The sequence below is a fragment of the Sylvia atricapilla genome, chromosome 10 (assembly GCF_009819655.1).
Source record: "Sylvia atricapilla isolate bSylAtr1 chromosome 10, bSylAtr1.pri, whole genome shotgun sequence".
Classification (NCBI taxonomy): domain Eukaryota; kingdom Metazoa; phylum Chordata; class Aves; order Passeriformes; family Sylviidae; genus Sylvia; species Sylvia atricapilla.
Window position 1 is genome coordinate 6,730,617 of NC_089149.1, and position 18,788 is coordinate 6,749,404.

Consider the following 18,788-nt stretch of genomic DNA (forward strand, 5'->3'; position numbering starts at 1 on the left):
AATATTAAAGATTGAATCCTTCTTGAAAAGACACGTGGTATTTGTCTGGCAAAATTGCCTCCAGCCATTTGACACTATAATTGTGTAACATTAAGTTTTATTCCAAATGCCAATCAGTAAGTGATGCTCCTGCATGATGTGACACAGCTTCACCTCCTTCTGAGGAAATCTAGATCAACTTCAGCTGCACCTGCTGAGCACAGGGTGACCTCAACCAGTCTCTGGAAAGACACTCAAATATTTCCAGTTTGTGGCACTGCAACACTGAGATGAGCTTCTACACAGAATATATAGCTTGAGACTGGAATCAGAAATATACCCTGGCAGCAACAGGGGACTGTAATCCTCAATTTTGGTGTAGACAGTTCAGGCAACTCCAGCTCTCTGCAGGGAATTGCCCTGGAGAGTTCTAGCCAGGTTCAAAGGCTACAACTCCCCTCACTGCAGTCGCACAACCACCTGCTGTTGACTCTCCTCTTAGGGCTAAATTCTGTAAAAGATCAACTTGCTTGGGGGTTCAAGCCTTGTTTTCAAAGATGACTTGCAACCAGATTTACAGAAATGCTACAGCAATTTCAAATGTCTGCTGGGGTTGATGAAAAAGCCCAAGCAGATTAAGGTGCCAAATGTTTTTAAATGTTACTCATGACCTAGCTAGTCTTGAGTCCCAGGGTTGGCAGGATCATCCAACAGAACTTCAGATGTTCTTCTTGTTTCTGTTATTGTTTCTTCCACTGATTATTACCTTCCCTTCTGGGATGTGTACACAATATTCTCTTTGAAGTACGACAGCCTGTGGTCTAGACCCAAGGTGTATCTTTGGGTGCTGAGATTTTAGGGACACATGCTCTGATTTGGAAGACCTGGCTGTATTCACTGTGGGAATATTCTGTTGTGTACCAATGACAATAAATGCTGGCTGGCATTTTCCAGCTTCAAAGCTCTCATGAACCATTGCAGGGAGCTTGGCTGCTCATCCATTTACCACACCATTTGTTAAGTGGGCAGCCTGACAGTGGCAGTACCACAGCTTCATTTTCTCCTAACAGCTTTAGGACAGCATTTCTTAAATCAAGACAAAGCCATTGAAGTCAGTGAGGGGAGAAGGCAGTGCTGGCTTTGTTACAGCGATCAGAAATGCAAGTTGAAAGCATGTATGCTAATTGCCAAGACTGCTGCCATATAATTAGCATATACAGTCTGTACCCAAATTAAGAACTCCTCTCTTGAAAGCTTATTATGCCCTAATATATCCCCAGTATGTTTATACCCATAGCTGTGCTCTGCCCCACCTTTGCACTTCTCAGCAGCTGTGATGAGCTGTGTGAAGATCAATGCTAATCTATCTGAACAAGGTGTCTGCAGAAATCTGTGACATGTGTTAGGCACTGGACAATGCACAACAGGAGTCCAGGCTGATGTAAGTGTCTGTCAAGAACCCTGTTAAGAGAGATGCTGCTCCGTGCAGTCACCCTGAGCTCTCAGTGCCTCTCTCTGTGTCCTGCTCACCCACAGCCTCCAATGCTTCAAAGCTCCAGGTATGTGGCTAAATTTTACATTTTAATCATGGTTGTCATGTCTTCTGTGCTGACACCAGGCTAACAGCCCACCCCAAGGGCACAGGCTTTATCCAGCCTGCTGCTTTTGGCCCTTGTGGGAGGAGAGTGCAGGGGAAGGAGAGCCTGCCTGGCTCTGCAGAATGATCCTGAGCCTCCAGCATCCAGTCTCTTGTCTGCAACTCCAGATCAGCCTCGAGGAAAGGGTAATTCCAATGGTCAGCAGTGCAGCTCGCATTTTATCAAACTTTATTTCAAGGGTATAATTGCAAGTACAGCAGCTGAACCCTCAGGGTGTCTTGGGACTGTGGGATTGGCAAAAGACAGATTGGAACTATCCACAGCTGCCTGCCATTCCTACATCCTCACTTTTCTGTGCCTAGGGTCACCACAACCTTGAAAATCTCTTATTTATATTCTTCTTCTGTTATCCCTTTTCTTTGTACTTTTCAACAATATCCACTAGAAACTGGGGGTTGCATAATAAAAATCTGTGCTTCACCCAAATAAACGTTAAATTGAGGAGGTGTCCTGTTAACTGCACTTCTGTGACTGTGACAAACCAAAGGTAGACTGGTCAAAAACAGACCCTCAAAGGCACAGTCACTGAGAGGAGGCACAATAGGAGGCATGAGGAGCATCCAGCTCTCATGCCTGGTACCTTGATGCCAACTACAGACCAGCAGAACATATGGCAGCCCATTACCCCACCTGACATGAATAAATGCAATATCCTGCAGATGAATGGCTTTGCTCCTCTGTCAGAACTCAGACCTGCTAATCCAAACATGCTCCGAGTATCACCAGCTTTAAAAACAGGAGCTAGTTGTCCAAGATCTCATGCGTTGGGTGGTTTGACCATTTCCTAATCAAGCTGCTGTTGAGATGCTGTGAAGTGTTAGAGGAAGCTGCAATAAGGAGCTACTGGAAAATGATTTTTAATAATTAGTGGATAAGAACAAGGAGGAAGAGTCCTTAAAGGGCCAAGCAAGCACATACATAGCAGAATTTGTCCCTGGAGGCTACTGAGACCACAGCCCTGCCCTGCACATGAGCCTCCCCCTTTGCTGAAACAATCCCCACCTACACAGGTTCACACAGAACAAAAGGAGCTATTGTCATAAATGACATTTCAGCCCCCGAACTCTCCAGTCAGCTGCAATAAGAGATTTTGGGCATCATCATAATGTTTCTACAAGTCTCTTAATTCTGAAGTATTCTTTCCAGACTCCCCAAATCTCTTCTGGTACACAGGGATTTGGCCATTTGACTTTCCTTTGTTTTCATACCTATGTTTCAACTTTTTTGTTTTTCATACTACTGCTCACATTGCATTTAGTAAAGTACATAGTTTGCTTCTTCAGGTGAATACTGAATTCCTGCAAAAAATTCCAGACACACGAAACACAGCCTATTTCATTTCTCATGCAACAGTGTTAATTTCTTCTTAGAATCCTTCATCTTGTTCTTTCACTCACAGTATCTTTGTACCTTCACACTGTGAAACAAGCCTTAGATTAATACTTTTTTTAACATCTTTATATGTACTGCAAACACCTGCCACATTCCCTGGTCTCAGATAATACCTTGTGGATAATCTGCCTATTTCTCTTTACCCTCATGCAATTCCAGTGACTTTACACAGCTCTGCTCCTGTTTCACACAGGTAGAGAGTGAAGGAAGCCCAGTGGAATAAGGCCAGTCGAGAGCACATCACTCCCTGAAGGATAGGCCAATAAATCCTTGATATTATCTGTTACAGCAGCCTATTACTATTCCAAAAGAGAGAAGCAGCCTTCGCTCCAAATGCTTTAGGAGAACTAGAAGTAGGAATAAAGGGAATTTATGTGAACGGGACATAAACGAATACAGAAGAGTCTCCAAACCTGAGCTTTGCAAACCTGCATCCTTTACAATCCTCCTAACAACTGTTGTTTGTCCACATCTCCACTTAAGGTTTAATGGGAGAAGCAATATTGGAAGATCTCTGCCAGGATTCATTATTTTTAAACCACATGCTAAAGTCCTAATGCTTTATAAAGCCACTACATGAACAATGAAAATCCAACCATTATTAATCAAATTGGTTTTAAAATCCAGTCATTTTCATCATCCTGGGAGCAGGGAGGCTGGATGGAGACGAGGCAGGGACAGCAGCTTGGCATTTGAAAGCATTGAGTTCAATCTCCATTTTTAGCCATAGACTTTCTGGGTAAATCATTTTTTCCCCCAAATTTTACTTCTGCAATTGTAAAATGTTACAGGACAACTATGTGAAATCCTTAGACAGCAGGGTAATTATAGACGCAGACAGAGGTCTATTTATGTTTTCAAATAATGCATTTCATCTTTGATTTTTTTCACCTTTTTTTATAGACTTTATTTGCTGAGTAATTCAGCAAATGCCTGTGACTTTCAGTTAGGTTGCCCAGGTGTCTGTGTGTCTCTATGGTTTTTGGCTGTACCAAATTGCTGTAGAATTTATACAAAATGCAATTACCACATGTAAGTACTAAAAATGCAGTTTTATCAGAGAAATGTGATAAAGGGGATGTGCTGCTTTGTAGGGTTTGGTTTCCAGGATGACCAAACACAGCCTGGATGAACATAAACAGTGAAGGGCTGGGGTGAGATCTAGCATTAAACTGCATTTACAAGTTTTTATGACTCGATTTACTATGAGTGAGAACACATAAAACCTCTAGCATTTCACTGTTAGCACAGAAGAAGTCACCTAAGCATGGAGGCAGCTTTCATCCCAAATGGTAAATCAGGATAATTCCACCAGTGTCAGTGTTCTCCGTAAGGGCCCAATGCTTGGAATAAGAGAGGACAGGGAGTGCAGGGACAGATCCCTGTTCACAGCTGCTTTTACACCCCAATCTGTGCCCCAACAGCAATCACACCCCCAAATGTCTTTGGTGTGGCCCCAGGACACTGCCCTTGAGGTCAACAGCTCACTGCACCAACAGCACGGCTGCAGCACACAGAAGGGCTGTGCTTTGCTCTTACCTGAGCTGAACTCAAAAAACCCAGGTTTTCTCTGCTCCCAAGGCTCCACTCAGAATGTCCTTTCTGTTGAGGAAGTCATTTATGCTGCACAAGCCTGTGCTCTCCTGGAGCCCTCAAGTAATGAAAGGGGGGGAACAGCGCTCTGGTAAAAAAAAATGTGCAAATGTAAGTATCAGGCTCAGCTTGTCCCCACCTTTTCACAGTCAGAGTTGAAAGTCAGTCCATGGTTCAGCCTGGGGCTGTTGCAGAGCTTGTGATGTCCACTCAAGGGGAAAGCACAGACAGAAACAGAGCCTTTTGTGCCCCTCCTGACTCCTGTCCTGTCAGATGCTGAGCACTCCCAAAGCCAAGAGAGCTCTCAGCTGGCTTTCAGTAACAGCTGGAAGTACACTGACCCTCCTCCAGAGCAACAAATTCTACCCTGAATTATCCTCCTTTACCAGTGCATGAAAACATGTTCATGTATTTGCACTCAGTGCTGGGCTAACTCGATCTTGCCCAGTCCAGCTATGAGCAGTAGCAATACCAAGTATCAAGGCTGTACAAAGGTAAGAGCAAGATGGTTTATTATATAATGAAGAAGGAAAAAAAAATACATTTTCATCAAGTATTCCCTCACGGGGGTCAGTACAATATAAAGGAAATAAGGAAAAAATGTACAAAACAACCTGACAAGAAGGCTCTAGATGAAACATGTTCAAAGCACTTGCAAATGATGTTGCTGGACAGATGCAGAAGGAAATTAAATCAAGTCATTTTTCCCCTGCAAAATACAAACTGAAAAACTGATTTTATTTTCAAAAATTCAATTCTCTCTTTACCTGCAAATATTTCAAGTAAGCTGACACAATTTTAGCTGTGATACATTTTTTAAAGGAGAGATTCCCAGAACTACTATTTGACTACATTTATTTCAAACTGGATTTTATTTTCCCTTCCAACTTCATGAAAGTGGTAAGCCCAGCTCAAAATAGAAGCTCAGCCACTAACTTCAAAGAAACCAGGTCCATATTTCTCCATTTTCTGTTATCCTTTGGCAACCATGGCATTTGTTTTTCCATAATCAGCAACAGATCTCCATCTCATCCAGAGCACCCTTGTGTATGTGGTTGTGAAATTTAAAAATAAAAAATTTTAAAAATCACAAAACAAAAACACATATAAAACATCAGCAGTGAGAAATTCCTGAATGTTTTCAAGCCTTGCTCCTAACTCAACTAAAGTCAAGGTACTTCAAACTATTTCAGCTGGAGCAAGACCAAATCCTTACAGAACCAGACAGATGGTCCTCAAAAAGCAAAACCATAAGAGTGTTGTAATCCAAACGGAGGAGTAAAAGACAAACTTAGCAATGTACCTTGCCTGGCCCCAGCCAACATGATATCTTTGCCTTGGGTATTTCATTTATTCCTGACCCAGGCAAGATTCCCACAGGTTACAGTGAGAGCATCACTTAAGTAATGTAGCAAAAGGACATCATGCATTAGTAAGCTAAAATATGAATCCATGCTTATGGCAATAGCTTTCCCTTCTAATGCCCTATAATGGGCATCTAGGAAAGGAAATAAGCAGCTTTACAGAAAAAAAATCTGCGTTTTGTTACACTGATGACCATCCTAAGCAACTCCACAGAAGTTTTCAGGGTTCCTTTCAATGTGCATGAAGAAAGCAAAAAGTAGTCAAAAATAGACCAATGTTAGGCAAGATTATAACAGATTTACTCATTAGTGCAGAATGCAAAACAACAGCTAAGGCTTAATACAAACAAAATAGTATCACTTTCATACTCCTCACAAATTCATGGATTCCACATGGTTTACTTCGTTGCCTTAAAAGGAATGAATGTTTAAATGAAGCATGAACTTTGTGTCTCTAAAAATAACATCCCGAGTTAGCAAAGGAATCATCCGAGGAAAAAGAAATTGGAAATGGACATTTACTAACAAGTCGCAAGGAAATCCCCATTTTGTTTAGCATGAAAAGAAACAAAGATCCATGGGTTGGATTTGGTTGGGGTGGGCTTTGCTGTTTGGGTTTGGCTGGGTTTTTGCATCAAGGGAAAGAAAACAATAGCTATGTGGGAGGAAAAACACTTTCACAAATACAATAAATAATTGTTCCGATCCAAAAGCAAAGTGCGATGTAGAATTTTTCCACTTAAAAACAACCTACAGCATAATGCCTTAAATATTAACAAATCAATTAGTGGTCAGCACAGTAAAATAAATATGAACACATTGATTTACATTTTGTGTCTAGCAGCAAAGGTCATTAACCTACTGGCCAATGTGACAGCTTCACAGAAGTCCTGTTTCTTGGGTTTGGTACTTGGTTTAACATGAGAAAAAGATTAATTGGGTCTGGAAAATGGCACTTCAGCTGTACAGTGTTCTCCCCAGCCCACCTGTGTCAAAAGGGTTTGCCCAGAAAGTGTTTTCAGTATTTTTTTGAACAGTGATTTGGAGAACACCTTTCACAAAAAGAAATAAAATCGGGATCTACTCAGTATCTAATGCTGACATGTATGAGTTTGGATTGTCCTGAACCCTAAGGATAATGGGGAAGTTGGGTGTTTTCTCTTTGCAGTCAGCAACTTCCTATGCTGAAAGGGGAGTGGGAAGATCATAAGCCATTAGGCAATCCTGAAGAGGGAGAGGAAAGCTTTGGTTGCTTGCAGGAAGGGCCACAACAGAGCACTGGGGTAAAGTGAGTCACAGCTGCTTCTCCCAGAAAGACATCTTTCCTTCCAGGGAGGAAATCTGTCCTTGTCACTTGAGTCCCACTGTACACCTGCTCTACAAGCCACCACTCTGAAATCACCAGGATAACCACATTCACTTGTAGTCCCTTGAACAGAAAAAAGCAGATTGAGGCTTCCCTGTTCAGGGCAGTCTGAAGCCACCTCTCCAAACAGACTCAGCCCAAAGCAGGGAGGAGCCTGCAAGATCAGCCCCCTGCACCCTCCCAAAAGCACCAGCACACTGCTGTGCTGTGACACATCTACAAAGCTGGGGCAAAGCAGGTTTTCACATCTCCAGCAGTCACTAGAAATGCCAAATGAGAAGCAGATGGCTGGCCTGGGAGTAGGAGCAGTAACCAAAGCTAAGTGAACAGCTGATTTTTGGGGCACGTGAAAGCAAGCAAAAATGCCTCCTCATCCCTAGCAATAAGCCAGGCAGCACCAGTACCTACAGCTCCTCCAGTTAATATTTCACAAAGGGTTGTTTTTCTGCTACTAATTGCAGCCTGTGGGAAATGCCACGCTTTAATTTACAGCCAGAGGGATGTTTAACCATAATGCAGGGATCACTGTGCTGAAGCACACTGTGGTAAGGCTCATCTAACTCCCTCTGTCCCTCTGGACAGTGGTGTCAGACTGGCAAACCAAAGGACAGGACACAAAGAGAAAACCAGAGCCCTTCTGTCAATACAAATGATGAGGGGGAAAGGCTGATGAGAGATTTTGGAAAGGCAAGTGTTCTTCATGGCTACACAGAGGGGCAGGAAAGGCAAGTGTTCTTCATGGCTACACAGAGGGGCAGGAAAGCACAGAAAGAAACAGACTTAAAAAGCTGTCAGAACTATTCAGTGAGTGCTCTACAACCTGGGCACCTGTTCTACCTTCTCACGTGCTCCAGGGCACAAACCCCATTTGACTGAGTTTTGCACAAAGGAAGGGAAGGAATCCCATTCATGAGGACACCTATTCCTCTGCCTCCATCTGCAGGACAAGGATCAGCATGGAATGATCTAGGGGGTTGTTTTCAACTACTTTGCAAACACTCACCTTGCCTGGATTTAGGAAGGCTGAATTCAGGGGGTGTGGCTCCCTGATGCTCACTCAGGGAGCTGAAGAATACAATACTCAATTTCTGAGGAGCAGCCAAGTGCAACAAACCTTTTGAAGGTCGACTAGGAAGATGAATAAAGACTATCTGGATTTTTTTGTTACTCATTCTTCATTTTTTAAGGCAAGCAGAAAGTCCTTCTGGAATGCAAGAGGCAGGATCAGAATGGCAACAAAAGGAGGTGGGAGAGCTACCTTCAACACTATGCACTAGGTACAATTTATTCCTAATAAAATCCTACTGAAACTAATGGAGCTGTATCTAATTCCAGCTGCCTGCAGAGGGGTGAGAGATGAGCCATACAGCTTCCTGGACCCTCTCTCTGCTCCTGCCACTGAAGTCAGTGAAGCTACCCCAGTGCACAGCTCCAGCAGCACAGTGGGGGATCAGGTCCAGCAAAAGCCACCTGCATGCTGCACTTGCCACTGGTGACCATGTTTTAATGACACTGTGAACTGGACTCCAATCACAGCTCCTACCTGAACAAGCAGAAGAATAATCAACAGCCCTACTTCTGCTCTTTATCCCCTTCCTACTTTTGCTAAAGGATATCAAAACAAACACACACACCTTTTGAGTTTGTCTACAACTAAAAAGTTGCTTAACAAGTTTCTTGAATACCTCCATGAGGCCAAAAAGCCGTTACTCAAACAATCATCACCCTGACATTTAAATCCTACATAACTTTGGATTTTTGATGGTCCCTAGAACTGTCAAATTTACATCAAAGAATAGAATTAAAACCCATCCTAAGATGGAAAAAGAAAGGGGGATGGGGGAAGTCAACCAGTACTGGTAGCTCTAGTTCAAAGCTAGAAGTTTCACCTTTTCTCTATAAACCCCCATTAGGCTTTGCCCAGGGAATGGTATGGAAGTGAGACACACCAGTATCTGCTACCAGAGTCCAGGCAGCCCTGTTCTTCCAGAGCAAGGACTGCAGGCCAGAGACCAACTCTTGCTCTCTTCTATATCAACACACAAAGAAATTACAGCTGACAGCTCCTTCCATCTATTCTCAACCTGACTCAATCTAAGGCAGAATCAGAGCATAGCACATCTCACCTGAGCAGGTTTGCTTTCCTGTTCACTTCATTAAGCCACTGAGATCCCCAGAGCTTAATGGGATCTCATCTCTCTCTCTCTTCAGGGAGATGAGCTACATCCATGGTATATTAAGGTGTTCAGGCAACAATATCAAGAGTAGAAGAGTATTTCTGAATGGGGCTAATCAGCTGAAATCCATGTCAGATGTTCAGAATGGAATCTGCATCACAGAGGAAGCAGTAGGAGGTGAGACCCTCCAAGAAGAAGAGGTATGCACAGCCTTTCTACAAGGATGTGGAAAGAACCTACTCTGGACTGTAATGGGGGCCAGAAGCAGCAAAGTGTGGACAAGCACACCACCTAATTCACACATTCACAGGCCCTACTCCTGCCCCTCTTTTACAAGCTGCCCAGAGATACAGTCTGCTGTAGGGAGGCATTCTGGAGCACTGCTCTGTGGTGTGCCAAGAGGGGAGCGGGCTTTGCACATCGTCCACCCATGTGGTAGAACCACAGAAGTTCCCAGCACTTCTTGGGCTTTGCATACTCATGCAGAAGGCTGGGGAGAAGACACAGTTCCTCCCTGCCACTCAACACAATGAAGAGCCTTAGATAATTAGCAAACAAACACCAAAAACACTTCATGTCCTGCACAGCGTCATCCTGCCGACTATGATAGAAAAAAAATCTAACCACACCAGTAAAGTTTGCAGGTGTTACATGTACAGCTCGAGAGCATACTCCTACCCAATGGAGCACAAAGCAGGGCATGTGGGCAAACAGCAGGCGAGAGACAAGCTGCTCTAGTTGCAAACTACTACCGAGGGCGGTCACTGGACGTAGCCCAGGTTCTCCATCTCGCTCCTGTAGCGCTGCTCGGACACTTTGCTCTTGTGCTGTTTGCTCTCCAGGTGCTGCCTGAACTCCATCTCCTCGCTGGCGCCCACGTTGCACATGGAGCAGTAGAACTGGCCACTGGGAGTCACACACATGGCCAGGTCACGGGGGATCCTCTGCCGCGAGCGCGGGTTGAAGTAGGGGCCTGGGGAGGGGACAGAAAAGCCTGGTTGGCCTGGAGGAAATCAGGGCTGGAGGAGCTCAGTGACAAAGCCCAAGCCCAGTGAACGATTGAGAAGCAGACAAAGATTTGCTTCTTTAACTGATTAGAGTCAAGCCTTACTTTCCCCACAACCGCTCTGCTGATTTCCAGATTTACAGCACACAGGGCAGCACTTGGAATTTTATAAAGCAGTAGACTGGGCTTAATGCCCTAGTCTTATTGAAAATCAGGAACCTAACCATTTAAGTAATTAATCAATTCTTTTTTTTTTTTTTTTTTTTTCTTAACGGTCTAATCCCAGAACTGGAACAGTCTTTTGATTAGAAATAAGCTGCCTCAGTTTAAAACTCACAAAATTATATTTAATAGAACTTTAGGAGATTTATCTTTTCTACACAACAGTGATTAGAATGACACGATTAAACAAACCAAGCTTCACCAGGAATCAGGATTTCAGTTAATGTGTGCTTGTAAAACAACTTAAAATGAAAAAGAGAAATAGATGCCTGGCTGGAGACCATAATACACTCTTTAAATCATAGTAAAGAGGCAAAGTTAGTATCTAACACCTGAGGAAGGACTCTATGCTAGGAACAGATGGTCCTAGAGGGAGGCTAACATGCTCTCTCATTCTGGTCATGGGAGTGCAAGTACAGGTTGATGTGCCACAGCAGGAGTCAAAGCACCTGGCCACCTGCCAAGAAAATAAAGCAGGAAAACTGTCACCACTTAGAGCAGCCTTAGAGACAGGCAGATGGTAAATTAAGTTACAAACTGAGAAAAAGAACTAACAAGCAGGCTGACAAAACAAAGCAACTTTAGCAGCTGGGAAAAAAAAGATGCAGATATGAAGGATCATCAGAGCTTGGATCAGCTCCTTTCATGACCTGACTCTGCTAAAACAGACCTCAGAAACAGAAGAAAAAGAAGTCTGTTTATTATTAATTACTATTCCTACTACCAATAGATGCAAGCTCCAAGTTACCTGTGTTGTTCTGAACCGTATACGTATTTCTTCTGTTCTGCATCATCTTATATTCATTCCCTTCTTTCCTCGCCCTTCGTTTGCCCAGCTCTGAGGCATCTCTGCAGATTAAACAAACATGAACAGCTGCAATTCAGAGTTTTCTGACAAAAAGGACTGCCAGAGACACTGCCACACGCCTTCAGCCTGAGCATGAGGTTGAACAATACCTACGAGAATGAATTATTCTGTGCCTCTGCAAGACGCAGCCGCTTGGCGTGGTTTTTCCCTTGGTAGTGAGCCTGTGCCACAGCCGGAGAGCTAAATGAGGCATCACAAAGCTTGCAGTAATCATTCTCTGTAGCCAAGATCACTCGGCCACCTGGCTTACTGGATCCCATCTAGCAGCAAAGGGAGAGACAGCACGTGAGACACAAGAAGGTTAAACCGCTGAAATATTTCAATCACAGGGACTGAGACCACTGCCGTCCTCATCAGACAGCAGGAGAGCTGGAATTAAAGCCCATGGATTAGGACACTCTTAAGTTCTCCCCAAAGTATTCTTACAAGAAATTCATTGTTCCTGCCTCAGCCTCCAGCAGAGCCTGCAAATTCCTGGCCTGAGGTGGAGAGAAAAGCAATCTGAACAATCAGCTCTGCAATAGCCACTGAGGCTTGTTTACATCACAGCAAGGATTTAACTCCTCCTAACTGCTGGGAGCTGATGAACAGTGATTTTCACACTGAGGAAGATCCACTGAAATAAAGAGGTGCTTCTCTCTCCTATTTACAGTCCACCTAATCTCTGCACAGTACCCTGTCTTTACACAGCTCCCTGACCACAGCAAGAGCAGAAAAAAACCCAGTAGCAAAGCTGCCAAACCTCTGATTCTTAACCTTCAGGTAGGAGGACACCTGAATACAGACTTCAAAGGAAGGACCCAGTCTCACATGAGTAGCTCCTGCTATATGAAGGACACCTTGCCTGTGGAGCCAGACCACAGACAGTGATCCAGGCAGGAACCATGCCTCCTCAGCACAGAACATCCAGGATAAAGTGTTTTGTAAACAGTGCAGCAGCAGTGATTCATGCAGCCATGTCACTGCAGCACTTGACAAGCCAACATTCTTCCACATCTCCTTTGATATTGCTCAAACTCAAGAGACACACGATTCTGACTTCTAGCTTACAAGGTGAACCCTCACACGGCCCCAGAATGGTATTTTTTTTTGCCATGGGCTGTTTCTTCCATTAAAAAACACACCATCAGATACCCTGGCAGGTACAGCAGCTACATCCCCACACCCCAGGCTGGACCCCATCCCAGTTCACACCCCTGAGCTGCAAAGCCAATTTACATGGCCCGGAACAATCTGCCACTCTGCAAATGCTCTCTGCTTCCCTACAGGCAACACAGGCTTACACTGTGGGGACTGACAGGCACAGCTTCAATCCCTGGGGCCCAGCTGTGCTTCCCTGCACAGTCACAGGCAAAAGCCAGGTTAGCTGTCACATCTCATGACAATCCCAAGGGATGAATTATAGAAGGAGATAGCAAAAACCATCTCTTCTGCCTCTAATGTGCCCAAAACAGAATTAATCTGGATCACTGAAGGAACAATCCATTCACTCTGCACACAGGAATGAGCACTTCAAAAGGAGCAACAAAAGAGGAATTAGCTAACAGCCCTGGGCCATGGGCGTAGGAGCACCAGAACACTTTTTCCATGTAGGCTTCCCTCACACAACAGAGGGATGATTGTGCAGAGTGGATACCACACCCTCACATCCAAATCCAATTCCAGCAATGCTGTTTTATACCTGCCCTTACACAGCTATAATCAGTAGCACATCTGACTTAACTAAGAATCAAAGTATTTGCCAGGCAAAAATAGAACATTTGATGTCCAACATTGTGCTGCAAGGGCAGATCAATATCTGCATCTTCAAAGGAAAGCAAACAGCTCACAATGGGCCATTTCCACCATCCTGGGCCATCAAAAGGAAAATTCTTTCCCAACTCCCATGGCAATCCTCAAAGCCTGAGATCTGGTTTTCCTTACTGAGGGTTAGGTGACAAGCAAGCAGGATCTCAGTCCCCTTCCCATGCCTTACCTGAGTTGGAAGGGAGACAACCTGAGGTGGGGCAGGCTCAACAGAATTACTCATCCTGGCAGGTGCCGGACAGCTGTTGGCAGCATAGTAATTCCGGAGTTTCTTACTGTGGTTTTTACCCTGCAAAGACAACCCAGATTAATCACTGTCCTAATAATAGTATCTTACTCTGAAAGACAAAGGATCCAGAGACTGAAATGAGAAAGTGCCCATGAAGGTGGCAGCTCAGGTAAAGGAGCTGTCATGCAGAAAATAACAGCTCAGAATTTAACAGATTGCAGGCATTCCTCCCTTTCTCCAAATCGCTCAACACCTAGAATGACTGGCCCTCATCTTCAGATGATTTTCTCAGTAAGTTTACAATTAGTTTCTCACTCTGTTTCCATTTCACTTAAAACAAGTATTTTGTGTTTTAAGACTGTCAACTGATTTGCGGTTTTTTGATAAGCCTGAACACACACAGAATTCATGAGACTCCAAGCTTGAGTTAAAACATTATATTAAACATAAAAACATGTTTTTAGTGTTCTGAAAACCTGATAAAACAACATGAGACTATGTACATGCATTGTGGATGCATAGTAAGGCAAATGTAAGTTATGCACAAATTCACTTCTGTCCCCTCATGGCAGAAATTCTGCAGAAATAAGATGTTAAAAGTATAACACAAATCCAACCTACCCTTAGGAGGATACCACTTTTTCAGGGCCAACAGTAAATCTGAAATCTGTGTCTGCTGTCGTGAGGTTATGGACAACCACCCTTTTGCATTCACTGATGAAGAAAATCACTGTCTCAAATACTCATGCAAACACAGCACTAGGCAGAGAGGGTGTAGTAAAAATGGGTAATGCAAGACAAGAAGCATATGCAAAGAGTCCTTAGCCTATTTCAGACAAGTCAAGACCAGCCCAAACAAAATAAATTTGATCTGAGCCAATCCAGCTGATGAGAACGTTTGCATAAAAGGCACACAAGATCATTGCCTCAGAAAGGAGACTCTGAGAAACACATGGCAACAGTCCCTTTCCTAATGGGACAGCTGGATTCAGCAGAAAACACCTGTCCAGGCCTCACAAAATCATGTCTGAAACCAGAAGGTCAATTTTACTAAACTAGTGTAGATTTGAAATACAGGTTGCATAAAACAAAGGAAAAATCACAAGTGTCTGCTTTTTCACCCATGCCACCTTGGCACCACTTCTCTATCTCCATGGACAGAGTCTTTGCAAAAAGCTCCAGTAACAACACCTTAAATGAAAGCACTGCAGCATGTCTGGACAACCAGCAAATCCAAGCAGAGTGAAGACATGTCTACAGAGCAGTTTCAGCCCATGAGGTGGTGCAGAGGTAGCTCCAGATGAGCAACTTGAATGCTGCTGCTGGTGTGCAGCACTCAAAAGCCCCTCAAGAAGCTGAGTGAGTCCTCCTGCATTAGCCCACACTTCCCTCTGTGCTACCACAGCAACGCTGCTGGCAGTGCTCATGCTGGCACAGGAACGTCTCCACAAGCTGCAGATGCAGCAGCCCCAAAAGCTGAGCCTCCTGCTGCTCTCCTTACCTGGTAATGAGCCTGGGCTTGCTGGGCCGAGTTCAGAGTGACATTGCAAAGCTTACAGCACAGGGGCTTACATAGTTCCTCCAGCATAGGGTCCTGCTCCACCACCTTGGCAAGTTCCTCCTCTTGTGTGTGATGACAGGAAGGCCCCAGTCCGAGAGACTTTGGTGGGGACAGTGGTGAGCTGGCTCTTGGCCTTGTAGCCACTGACATAGGAAGGGATGAAGGCTTCTCAGGATGAGGAAGAAGTCCTGCTTGCTGTAGAAGAATCATTGGCCAGGAAGGCTATGGGCATGCTACTGCTGAAGGAGGAGGAGTCTTCTTCAGATCTAGACCAGAAAGACACAAATGCCGAAATAAGCAACAAGAACAGGAACACTGAGGATCCAGGGGCAATTCCTGTAACTCCACTGCCTCTACTTCAGGCTTTTCAAAATGCCAAGCAGGATGAAGTCAGTTTGCAACACTACTGCCCACGGGAACAGCAGCATCCCAGACAACCAGGGCCACATTAGGAGATACTTGTATAAGAAGTGGCTCCCCTGGCACCCTCCTGGCAGGTGAAGATTCCTAACACCCACAGCACCTGACAACAGCACGCTCTCCCCACTGTTCCATGCCCACAGGAGGTGGGGACCTACAACATGCACAGTACACAGAGCTGTGTCGGTGGGAGGATAAAACCACTACCCACACCCTCCTGTGGAAGCCCCAAGGACAAGCTCACTCTCCAAAACCTAAAAAAATATTACAGTGGACTACTGCAATGATAATTTACAAAGAATCCAAACATTTCAAAGGAGATTTGTTGTATTGTAGGTAAATGCAAAATACATGAACACAGCTATCTCTCAAATACTCACAAAGGTTTTCCTGAGGAAAAGCTTTTCTCCAGTAAGTCAACAAAACAGAGAGAGTGGGAATGAGCTGGAGCACACCTTGTTGTACAGTCAGCTCCCAAGGGCTCTCTCCCATGGTCTTCTTGAATGACCTTGAGCTATTTTTCACGTTTCCATTATTAACTACAAGCAATGCAACATTCAAAGCTACATCTTCTTCTGCAAAATGGAGAACTTATCTCATATTAACCTTTATTCAATTATATCTCAGTTAATTCAAGTTATTAGAACTAGCTCCACATTTTCAACAAGAGGTTCTGAGAGATTTATTTAATTAAAGCTTATAAATCACATCTACAGCCCAGATGAACATCCCTAGAATAATACAGAGGAGTCACATTATGAATTAAGGCACAGCTACTTTTGTTAATGTCTTATTAGCTTCTTATCATAACAAATCCTGTTCAGTGCCACACTGGGATCAAGAGAAGCATAATCTTGGCCTTTGCAGATCATTCCCAGCCAGGGCTGTGTTGGTACCATCCCTGTTTATGCTCTCGGCTTTGTTCATTTGTTTAAGCAAATAATGAGACACATCTGCATTTTAAAACAACACTTGTGGAAAATTAGGGAAAAGTAAATGAAATGCCACCAAGGAATTTTGTTCCCAAGTTGCTTTTAAAAATAGAGACTTCAAAGGCATTTAGGAACCTGAAGAAGCAGATAGCATTTATCTGGGATAACTTCCGGGATTTTCAATCTGCTAAAATTAGCTGAAGATAAATACCTTCTACACTCAAGCTATGGAAAATCCCAGTTGATGCCTGCAATTTTAGGTACTATATTATCTCTGAATCTCTCTTCCTAGAGAGATCTATGTTCTATTATGAAAAAAACCTGTAATTTAAATGAATGAATGGGACTAAAGCATTCAAGCGACAAAAACATTTCTGAAGTGTTTATCTCAAACCCAAACTTATTCTAACGCAAGAATGGAGGCAGTTCATATATGACTAATACCTACAGGTAAGGAAAAAAATTATTTTTTAAAAAAAGGGCAGCATGCACTGGCTTGGGGACAATGTGTTAAGGCAGTAACAGAGCCACCATGAGTTTTCATGTTTATATTACTCCTCCACCACCAAGGCTCTGCAAAATTTCAGAGCTGGAATTCACCACAAAGAAGGAAGAGGACACACAGGAATAGTGCTGCAAATCATCCATCAGCAGTGTAAATTCTGTAGTGTTACCTAACCTCTCTCCTATTTTCAGTACATATCACCCTGGTTAAATAGAAGAAGACAACTTTTTATTTTCCTCAACTAGTACTCTGTAGACAGTCTAATTAATTTCTGTGGATCTAGAGATGGAACAAGTCCATATTCACAATACAAGTCTATCAAGGCAGTTTATTTAAACTATGCAAGCAGGTAAGCATGCCAGCTAAATTCAGAGTTTTATTACACGGGCCTCTTACCTTAAAATGAGAGTAAATTATAGCCAAATACTTCATAAAGCCACATAAAGAGATGTACAGTAAATGGCAGTTGAGATTCATCTGCTTAATTTTGCATGAGCGTTTGTTGCATCACATTTTCTTGCAACTGTCACAAATCGGATTTGTCATATACAAGAGGACACAGTGCTTACAGGATCTGTATCTACAGGGGAAAAGGTATAATGTAATATTCTTAGAAAATCTTTAAGGTCGTTTAGTGTTTCCTAAAGTAAGCAGTGGTCTGAAGATAAAATTAAAGCTGCATGAGCAATTTCAATAGTAAGACTTCTTGATCTGGCTTATGCAATATATGTAATTCTGATTGTCCTTTGACAGTGATCTTTAATCACCGAAATTGCTCAGGTTATGTTCATTTCTCTCTTACTGGTATTATTTATAAGGAAAAAAAACCACTGAAATTCAGCTTATTTACAGATCTACTTAATCCTCCACTGCTAGTTGTTACAGCTACCTTGCTCAGGAGAAGGAAAAAGGACATTTTTAACTCCTGCTTTCCCTTCACATGAGAAGCTGTAAAATCTTTCCCCTACGACACAGCAGAGGAACAATGTACCTCCATCACCAGGAGCCCCAATCTGCACAGCCCAAGGCAGGGTAAGGAGCTGCAGCTCTCCAGGGTGAGCTGAGGAGCCGTTCTGCCTCAGGACAGCACCTCTCAGAGCTCAGCCATGCCTCCTCTGACATGCCAGGACACACTTCCATCCCATGCCACTTGTCCTTGAGTGGGTGAAAGGGGGACAGGTGCAGAGCCCTTCTCCCTCCTTTCATTTGGGGCATCCCAAGGGCAGCAGTGCAGGAGCAGATCCAGCCCCGAGTGCCACAGCCTGGCACTGCCCAGGTAAAGGGGAGCAACCTCCCCAGCTGACAGCAGTGCTGGGAAAGGAGCTGGCATGGCCTCAGGGCTAAGGATGGGGAAGGCATGGCGTGACTTTCCTTGCTGAAAAGAATAAACGACAGTGACAAATCCATGTCTTCCTACCAGAATTGTGGTTTTTAATGCAGCTGAAGCAACTAACAACAGAGATGAAAGCCATAGAAATGGTGAACAAGCCGTGAGTTTCACTGCTCTGTCTTCAAGACAGGAAGCGTTTCTTCTCATGTTCACTTGTCTATCGATACATGGACATTCCTTACCGTAAATGTGCCAGAAAGTTTCCTTTGGCCACGGACTGGGCCTACACCCTTCACCCTGAAAGGCAAGTTGTTTTATAACGCTGCAGGGACTGGAAGCAGCACCAAACAAACACACATCATGCACAGCTCTTCCCTAAG

The 18,788-nt window shown here is 43.8% G+C and overlaps 1 protein-coding gene across 12 annotated transcripts in view; it reads right to left on the reverse strand.

The window, feature by feature from the left end:
- ZMAT3 (zinc finger matrin-type 3) overlaps window positions 1-18,788 on the reverse strand; it is a 31,688-nt gene that overhangs the window by 10,404 nt on the left and 2,496 nt on the right. For 3 of the 12 annotated variants that reach the window (XR_010744360.1, XR_010744359.1, XR_010744358.1), the window contains exons 2-7: window positions 15,162-15,487; window positions 13,601-13,720; window positions 11,719-11,885; window positions 11,506-11,606; window positions 10,282-10,502; window positions 4,569-4,710 (exon numbers count right to left, since the gene is read on the reverse strand). Coding sequence is in view for 7 of the 12 variants with exons in the window: in XM_066325776.1 (XP_066181873.1) it covers window positions 10,291-10,502; window positions 11,506-11,606; window positions 11,719-11,885; window positions 13,601-13,720; window positions 15,162-15,431 (870 nt within the window). In the remaining 5 variants the exon portion in view is untranslated. Of the gene's footprint in view, window positions 1-2,970; window positions 4,711-5,117; window positions 5,665-8,088; window positions 10,503-11,505; window positions 11,607-11,718; window positions 11,886-13,600; window positions 13,721-15,161; window positions 15,488-16,021; window positions 17,052-17,474; window positions 18,445-18,788 lie in introns of those variants that run through there. The other 9 variants (XM_066325772.1, XM_066325770.1, XM_066325776.1 and 6 more) reach the window with 8 other exon arrangements.